The sequence below is a fragment of the Maylandia zebra genome, linkage group LG13, assembly GCF_041146795.1.
Source record: "Maylandia zebra isolate NMK-2024a linkage group LG13, Mzebra_GT3a, whole genome shotgun sequence".
Taxonomy (NCBI): Eukaryota; Metazoa; Chordata; class Actinopteri; order Cichliformes; family Cichlidae; genus Maylandia; species Maylandia zebra.
The window spans coordinates 14,049,271-14,058,608 of NC_135179.1; the positions used below are offsets into that span (position 1 = coordinate 14,049,271).

General features: G+C 40.4%; 1 protein-coding gene across 3 annotated transcripts; it reads right to left on the bottom strand.

The window, feature by feature from the left end:
• Nucleotides 1-82: 82 nt before the first annotated feature.
• On the bottom strand, nucleotides 83-4,918 carry ikzf5 (IKAROS family zinc finger 5). 3 transcript variants are annotated; one of them, XM_023153528.3, is made up of 4 exons: nucleotides 4,405-4,918; nucleotides 4,067-4,233; nucleotides 3,151-3,327; nucleotides 83-3,074 (listed from the first exon to the last, which is right to left on the bottom strand). In XM_023153528.3, exons 2-4 carry the CDS (start codon nucleotides 4,197-4,199, stop codon nucleotides 2,110-2,112), a joined length of 1,275 nt encoding a protein of 424 aa, XP_023009296.1. In that variant the 5' UTR covers nucleotides 4,200-4,233; nucleotides 4,405-4,918; the 3' UTR covers nucleotides 83-2,109. The 3 variants fall into 3 exon arrangements, with proteins under 3 accessions (XP_023009296.1, XP_004551560.1, XP_004551559.1); XM_004551503.4 differs by having other exon boundaries at nucleotides 3,151-3,324; nucleotides 4,405-4,917; XM_004551502.6 differs by having other exon boundaries at nucleotides 4,809-4,894.
• Nucleotides 4,919-9,338: the final 4,420 nt, after the last annotated feature.

Sequence of the window (9,338 nt, forward strand, 5' to 3'; positions counted from 1 at the left end):
AATAAAAGGACAGTGGTTGATTTTTGTTCTTGAAAACAAAACAAACAAAAAACGAAACAAAAACAAGAAGACATACCACAACTCAGTTAGAAAACACTTTACTTATAAATTAGTTAGATTAATCCATCTCACAATGATTCACCATCCCAGAGGGATGTCACCGCCAGAAGGCTTAAACATTCACGATTACCTACGAACCTACGACACACTGAGAGAACATAAGGCAGTCATTACTGGATGCCCCCATTACTGGTAAGTAAGGTAACAAGGTGGTCCTAAAAACAGATAACTATGTTCTTCACACATGTTGCTAAGCAACAGACAACAGTACCCAAGACACAGGACAATCTCGCTAAAGGAGCAGTCTTAACTGCGGCACGGTTTTGCTCGACACTGAACATCTATCCAACCATTCAGAATACAATACTCAGTAAATATTCAGAAAAATCACTGGGATCAATATGATGAATTGGAAATCTCAGCGTGTGTAAACACAGAGGCTAAAACGTGGCAACCCAGTGCTACGTGGCCATTCTGAATGTGTTCACATGAGACACAAGACTTTGTAATTCTGTCCTAAACATGGAGATACTGGATATTAAAGTGACTTCATACAATATCGAAAGGTCAGAAAGTGACATGATGCAGTTAAAAGGGTCCACAAAACCCTTCTGACAAAGTAAGTGGAGCTACTAGGATGGATTTCGGGAAACGGCACTCTCTGGAGGAACTTCAAAACAACAACTTCAAATATGGTCTAGGTTGACAACTTAGCTGGCTGACCAAAAACCAGTGATACACAGTTTGGCCAGATTTTACTCTCAATGCCATCTTTATAGTACAGCTGGCACTGATTCTTACGTTAGTTAGCAGCATTCATGTAGCAGAATTTTGGCAAAAAATCAAAAATAAATCATGGCTACCATAGAAAACTACAATGGCCAAACTTTTTTTTCCTAAGGTTCTGGGTCTGTTGGTTACAATAAGAAGAGGCTAGTGTAACAATAAATCTATTCATCTTCAAAGTAACAGTCCTTTCTATCTACTCAAGAAAGTGACTATATCAGGCACTGCAAAGAAATTGTAAAAATGCACCAAGCACTGAAATAATTTCTACAAGGCGGCTTAACAAAGATACCTCAAGGCCAACAGTGTCACTCCTGAGTTAGTAATATTAGAGCAATACTTGGTTAAAGCTCCAGGAGTATTGAGAATTTATTTGTGTGGAGTTTCTTTTTTTTTTTTTTTTACAACTTTCTAATTTTGGGAAAGGGACATGTTGTTAATGCAAATTTGATATTCTAGTAGACCTTCCCTCTTTCACTCTCTTGGCAAGCAAGCAAATATTATGCAGTACTGTTTACAGAGATTTCAGTGAATACAACACTGAACACTGGGCGCTGTCAGTGTTACCCCTCATCCTGTAAGATGCCTCTATGGCATCAATTTCAAGTTTTGAAACTTGACGTCTGACCTTGAACTTAAGGTCAACGTCACTGGGATGGGAGCTGGGATTTTTTGCAGGATACACCCAGGGTATCAATTTCAAAATCCTATGTTGCCTCATTCTTGCAGCGTTTCACCTGTTCCATTCCCAAATGCAACATTAAAAGATCATCTACAAGAAACTGCCAAATAGCTGAAAGTTATTCATTCAGCAGTCACTGGTTTTACCTTGTAGAAAAAATCTGATCCGTTTGCCTGTGGGGGAAAGGTCCACTTTGAGCAAAGTTCTTTTTCTTTTTTATACCAAAGGAAAAAGAAGATTGAAACCAACATGGTAAATTTAGTAGCCTTGAATAAAGTGTCTTACATTTCACTACATAGTCAAGCTTTTTCCTGATCAATAGGTGAATGTCACTGCAACTGCTGTCACAAATAAATTCTCAACCTGTTAAAAACACTGACCATCCCTTTGTAATACACTTGAATGGGCACCTTTAACTATACAAAATTCATCTGAATGTTGCTATTTTCCTGTTTAAGTACAACTTTCAAAGACAAGGCTACATAAAGGCCAAATGAAAGATAAATAAATAATATTACTATAGAAATAATAAAACATAGGGGTCCATTAAAAGTTCTTTTAAAGTTTTCCTCATTCATCCATTACTTGTGTTGCCCGCGTGCAAAGTGGCAGGCAAAGTCGTACTTGCTCTTGCACTTGTGGCCGCAGATGTTGCACTGGAATGGGTTCTCGTAGCCATGGCAGCCCATGTGAATGGTGTAGAGGATGTTGTCAGGGAAGTAGATATCACAGTGCTGGCAGTGATGCAGCATGTGGGGGTCCTGAAGTGGGGCGGACAGGCCGGGAGCTGGCGTACTGGGCTGGCTGTTGGAGATACTAGGGGTGCTGGTGCGCCCACTGTGCTCGCTGCACGGTCCCGCTCCAGGACTGCAATTACTGTGGGGAGGAGCCCGGGGTTCTGGGGGGATTGGGGATGAGGAAGAAGCATGGGCCATATTGGCTGTCACAGCAACAGGAGCCGTGGCAGGGTGTGGCTGCTGGATGAGGAATGGCTTCTCATCAATGATAGACTCTGCTCCTGGAGACATCGAAGGCTGAGTCTGGGGCTGGGACTCTGAGGGGAGACTGGCCAACTGGCCTGCCAGAGTAGACAACTGGTTCAGGGGGTTATCCACGACCATATCATGGTGATGGTGATTTTGGTTTGCGGAGAGAGCGTCCTCGCCTGCTCGACTTTGATTATCATAGGTTTCCTGACGTAAGTGGGGCAACTCATGGGAGAAGTCGTTCACATTGTCAGCCTTGTGCACCACCATAGAAGGGGGGCTGAAATTGATAAGGAGCCTGCGGCCATAGCCCAATGAACTGGCTTTTTTCTGTAAAACACTCAGCATCTTCTTATGGGACAGTGAGCGGGCGCCTTTCATTGGCAGGAGTTTGTGACGTCTCCGGCGATGGTGTGACAAGTTGCTACGATCGCTGCAGCGGAATGAGCACAGCTCACACTTGTAAGGCTTCTCGCCAGTGTGCGATCTCATGTGGGCCTCCAGGTGACGCTCGTAGGCCGAAGCAAATGGGCAGAGGTGGCAGCGGTGAGGTTTCTCTCCTGTTCAAAAGAAAACAAGCTGAGCACCAAAATCTCATCAGTGTTACCTCCTGGAGATTAGCCGTTTTAATCTTACCTGTGTGAATTCGAATGTGTTCAATGAGCCGTGCTGTGCCTCTGGTAGCATAGTTGCAGTAGCGGCACTTGAGCTTGCCATCATAGGTCCTCTCGAAACCATCTACCAGGATCCCTGAGTTGTCCTCCAATGACATGTCCACTGAGGGGTGATCCAGTCCATTCTGACTGCAGTCTGCTTATAGGAAAATTAAAATGATTTTTTACATAGACCAAAAATAAATAAATACATACATACAAAATAACAATAACTTCCTGACCCCTGCTTGCCTGCAGCAGTTGTGGCAGTTTTAGGGTTTGGGATGGGGTAGGGGGTTAGGGTCTTGTATTGGACTTCCAGTGTCAACAGCATCTTGGCTTTGCACTACTTACGTGAAATCAATTACTAATCCCTCATAGTTGTTTTACAGATTTTACACTGGTACTTGCTGAGTTGATACAATTTAAACTTCACCTGAATGGAAGGACTTGTCCTTGTGCGGTAGGTCTTGAAAAAAAAATTAATATCAAAATAATTCAACAAAATTACCTTGTCAGTTATACAGCACCATCTGGAAATGCAAAGATTTTGTTCTACATGGACAGAAACATCTACTGGTATTTTTTTTAAATCTTTTGTAGTACCTGTCATATTTGCTCAAACTAGAAGTAAAAATTTAATTTAATTTTTTTAATCTTTGTGATTTTCTTGTCAGTCGGCCATATAAAAAAAAATCTTCAAAACTATTTAATAAATGAAGCTAAAATTTCACAGCAATAATTGTATATGTCCAATCCTTGAACCATAAGGTTTTTAGGCATATCTGAGATGGTCGAGCAGAAGGCCTACGGGGATTTGAGATGGACTCATCCTGATTCAAACTTCACCACAAAGCACACAAAATTAATAGAGCGTTACAAACACAGCTTCTTGTTACCTGCTGGCAGCTCATCCGCCTCCTTGACGCCGCTGACAGAGCCTGATATCATGTTGACATGTTGAGTCTGCTGGCTCAGATACTCCTGAAAATCCTTCACAAAGTCCAGCGTGTCCGGTTTTTCCTCCCCCATCGAAAGAATGTGCGAGTAATGCAAAGGTCCAACACTAAAAAGACGTTCAGACACGTGTTACTGACCAGCAAAGACGAAGACACGCGAGGTCGGAAGAACAATTTTCTGAACTGTTTAAGTAAAAGATTACAGGAAAACAACCGGATTTGAACAAGTCAAAGCATGACCATCATCAGCTAGCGGATTTTAAAAGAAGCACACCCACCTCTTCAAAGCTAAAACAACGACTTAAATGTTTCGATGGGTTTGATCTGAAATTCTGTTTTGTGGTAATCCAGACACACAGACAGGATAACCCTGGGATAATATGATTGACAAGCAGGAAATCGCCGCTTTCCGACGTCTGCTCCGTCTGTCCTACACGGTGCTCCTCATCTTCGCGATGTTGTTACCAAAGCTACGCTACGCTACATTAGCCGAAAAGCTAACTTTAGCTTATCTTGAAGAAAGCATCTCTGTTAAAGAGCTACCCCGGATTTCTGGTCATCATTTACGCTTAACTAGATCCTCAATAATACCGGAGCGATTAAATGTTTCCCTCTGTCGACAAACTAGTAATTATTCACACGAAAAAGAAGCCTACTAAATCAAAACAATAGCCCATTTTACCAGGGTTAAAGTTCACTCTGTGTTCGTCCGCAAAAACCCTCCTGCCACAGCTACGGTGTAAAACGAGAGTTCCTACGAATAAAGCTCTAACAAACCCAGGAACGCGTGATATGTTAGTTACAGATACAAGAGGCCACCGTAGCTTCTTGTCGAGCTAGTTGTACTTTTTTTTTTTTTTTTTTTAGGAGAAAACAGCTTACGGTTTGACGTGACGTGCAGGCAGTATGATTCTGGCTCTCTGAGAATTCCTAGGAAAATGTGAAATATGTTCAGCAATTTACTGAATTAAGAGCAAACATAGACGGAATTTGAGTATATAAGGAAAAAACAGAGTTTGTACAATTCTAACGATCTTGAAAGTCAATATTTGGTATGACTAACTTCTTTCTTCACCATAGCTTGAACTTTCTTAGACCAGCTCTCTTGTAGTTTCTTTAAGTAGTCTCCAGGAATAGTTCTCCAGACTTCTTAAAAGACATTAAAAGTCTTTCTTTCGAGCTTGCTTGCCTTTTGTTCCATTCTCTATCAAGATCATCCTACACTGCTTCAGTAATATTGAGGTTCAGGCTCTGGGGAGGCCAAACCATGACTGAAAGTGTTCTTTTGTGCATGTGTGTGTTTTTTCTATGTAGATACACTGTAAAATCTAATATTGAGTTTAATTAAAAATATTAAGTAGACTGAACTCAAATTTTAACAATTTGTTATTAGAACTCAATTTAAGTAAGTTACCAGTACTTTTTATTCAAAAAGCTGATCAACTCAATTTATTTGAGTCATTTAACTTAGAAAAACGAAGTAAGCTGGAAATGTTGCTTCTCAGTGTATTCTTTTACTGCACTATCAGCGTGTTTTGAATTATTGTTATGCCAAGAAATTAATCCATTGCCAATCATACTTTTTCTAAATTACATTGAAAGCTGGATTAAAATTTGATGCCACTGTATTCATAATTCCATCAATTTTGACAAGATGCTCCAGACCACTGGCTTAAATGCAGCCCCAAACCATGACAGAACCTCTAGCATATTTTACAGATGGCTGGAGACCCTTGCTTTTGAAGGACACACACCATGTTAAGATATGCCAGGAAATGACCTTATGCTTTTCAAACTGTGTTATCTTTGGCATTTTGATTGATTCAACTAAAAAAATAGAAACAAATTATATGTTTTTAACACTGTGCTGGTAGTAAGTACCTAAAGATAAAATTTAAAACTGGGTCATTACTAAGTTGTCTGTTATGTGAAGACCCAATACTGTATTATCCCTTGAGGTAAATGGATTTTTATGAATGACTCATAGGTCAGTTAGGTGGCTTAAACAAAAAAAAAGTATTACTCATTCAAGTCTGGAAACTTGGAAGACAAATACAAAGAAACTGGAGGTAGCTGAAGGCTTTTGCACAGTACTATAAAATCTTGTTTTAGATATCTTGATAGCTACTTAAAAATGCTTAGGATTTAAAAAAAAAAAGAAATCCTATAATTGTGTTGTTATTTCCCAGTACAGTTGTTATTCAAGCACACTGTCATGTTGATATGAATCACCCATCTCTTGCCATAAGCTAAAAAAAAGTTAAAAGATAGCCTGTCCATTCAAATCCATGTCAAAGCATATTTTCACATGTACATCTTGCAGTTATGCGCAAGAGGCAAATGAGGCACAGCAACTGCAATACTGTCAAAAGCTATCAACTCATTCATGTTTCATCACAATCAATAATTTACTAGTACGCGCCTAATGAAGATCACATTCCCCCATTTGTGTCAAAGTTGTAGAAGAACCACTGAAGAGAAGATAATAAATGACCAAAGTAGAGTGAGACCACTGTATCCTTTTACCATGTTGAAACTACTGTCAGGCCATTAGTACTGCAGCAGTAATGTAAACCTGTTGCTGGTGAACCCTTTGTAACATGAGTTACTCAGTACTGTATTCTTTATAAGGAGTATGGTGTGTCTGTGAGTCACTTTAGAGAAGTAAGAGTATTTAAACACGATAATATAATGGTTTTTGATGTGCATTTGGTTGCATGTGCTATTGCCTGGAAACATGTAAATACAGTTTAACAATTTGGACACTAGGTGGTGCACATGCCTCAGTGGTGAAATAAGTTCTTTCCATTCTCATTTAACCGCATGCAGTTTTTAAACAAAAGTACTCCACGTGACGCAACATACAAAGCAAACACAGTAATCTTCACAAGTCCAGAGTTCATTTTATTCGCCATGTTTACGCAGATTACAGCTCAAAGCTGTGCCCAGGCACGGGAAGCTCAGTGTACAGTACCCTACAGTGTGCGTCAGCTCCCAGTCCCAGGGACAGCACGAACAGGACCAGCGGAAGACATGACAGTCGACCTCATCAGTTGAACCATGACCACCGGAGCAGCCAATTACATCACCTTCTAACAGCCTGTCCACACTAATGTTATTTTATTGCAATTTAATTATGCTCAGGTTTCCTCTGGGGCCTGATCCTGTTGAATAATTTACACGCAGCCACAATGATTTGTCGCCACCAAAAGACAAAGTGCGCACTTCTCTGTGCTCTCATTTGTTTCAGTAGTTTTGTTTTTAATTCCTGCCATATCAATTAGTGAAGCAATAATCTTGTGTTGTACTTCCTGCTAAACATTTCCTAAAGTTAGAACCAATGAGGCCTTTTACTTTGAAGGTGTAATTTATTAAGTCTAAAAATACTTAAGGTTCAAACTTAATTTTGCATTAATGCAATGCTCAACAGTGAGCAATGTATTATAAGACTGACAGCAGGTGCTACTCTAATAGAGTTTATTTGGACTTACATTTACACATGGTATGTGATTTTATATGACTTTCCTATGTAAAAGGATGTGTTGAAGCTTACTGTCAAACATTGTACAAACAGACACATGGCTTCTACATCAAAATTTTGGTCTATTTGAATCACAATCACTCATATACTTAACATTTTCTAAAGGTCTGACTTGAACTCAAAGCCTTTACATGACTAATCTAATTTATATGAGTGAGTTTGAATATACACAGTCTGCCACATGTAAAATTTGCGCCGGGATAACACCTGCCTTTGAGAAGGCTACAGTGTTATCCACTTACTCTGATTCACATTTAAAAGGCCTGAATGAAAAGGTTCCCTTCTCCTCTTAACCGCTTGATTTACAGGCTGTTTGTGGTTTAATGCCACACGGGACAATTAATTTGCTCTTCCTCTCCTGAAAGAAATTGGAATTTAATTTAGAGAAGGCCTTGACCAGTTTTTTAAGACTTGGTGTCATTTGTTGGGCTTGTGTAAGAGCTGCATTAGAGATCACCCTTCTGGAAAAGCTTTTTAATCCTAGACAAGTGCAGCCATAGTAACGGTAGACGGGAGCCTCTTGGAGGGAGAAAGGTGAAGGGGGACTTTGACGAGATTTATTCTTCTTCTACTGAGACTGTTTCTTTCTTGAGGTCTCCCGCTCCACGTGGAGCATTTGAAAAAGAACTAAGAGGTGGGGGATAGGATAAAGGAGGTATATATTAAGCTTTTCTTTCCTCTCACCACTTAATTTCCTTGCAGGCGCGCCTTGCGCTGTTGTAATGAATGTAATTGCCGCCTTTGATGAGAATGCTATTATCTGGATCACACTTTACATGGGCAAACAAGACTGCCTCTCCCTCCACCTCCACCGCCCATTTAACTCAGCAGTGAGACCCCCCAATTATGCAGGGAACAAGTGGCTTTTCATAAAACCAGCGTGTCGCTCTTGATTGGTGAGGCTTGGAGCTAGCTACATGTGGACAAAGGATAGATTAGATTTGATATAGGCACACCAAAAACCCCATTTCCTTGATTAATTTCCTGCATGCCTCACAGAAAGGTCCCACTTTCTCCTCACTGAATTCTATCTCTCCTTTAAAGACAAACTTTCATCTTATGATAGATGTGGCAACTCAATGGACAGACAGACACTTTATTGACCCAAGTTTGACCATAGCTGCCTGGGCTGCAGGAGAGAATATGAACAAAAAGAGAAATGTTTCAGTTCAGTGGGGAGGATGGGCTTATTTTTCTTACAAAACCTCAAAAATCTTTGTGATCCTACAGTATTTTCGCCTTGAGCTGGGATCAACTCACGTTTTGTGCCGATCCTTTTGTGTTTTAATGTCATCACCCACAGCTCGCGGACACAATTGAGGCCGTTCACTCATTCTGGTGTTCTCTCTTTCACACACCCACACACAGGCACACAAAAGCACACTAAACACCCATTTGATAATAGTGGCGAACAGATATGATGGGACTTTATGAGGCGATGCGTGATAAAGCCGCTGCCACCTTAGGAAGTCTAAGCGTGTTCTTCTGACTCCCTTATTACCGTATTAAAGCACCTCTCGACAAATTCACACACATCTTAGCCCAAATCTCACAAACTGGAGTGATTCTGTCCAATATTCCACCGAGCTGAAATATCCAGAACAATCAAATAGACTGTCACAAGTGACAAATTATACTATTACTCCTCAAAGATTGTCATCCTTGAAATGT

Excerpts from the sequence above, each read along its gene's own strand:
- ikzf5 (XM_023153528.3), bottom strand. The coding sequence starts at position 4,199 with ATGGGGGAGGAAAAACCGGACACGCTGGACTTTGTGAAGGATTTTCAG. Across the intron at positions 3,328-4,066 it reads GGCGGATGAGCTGCCAGCAG|CAGACTGCAGTCAGAATGGA; the intron begins GTAACAAGAAGC and ends TTTTCCTATAAG. Across the intron at positions 3,075-3,150 it reads ACACATTCGAATTCACACAG|GAGAGAAACCTCACCGCTGC; the intron begins GTAAGATTAAAA and ends TCTTTTGAACAG.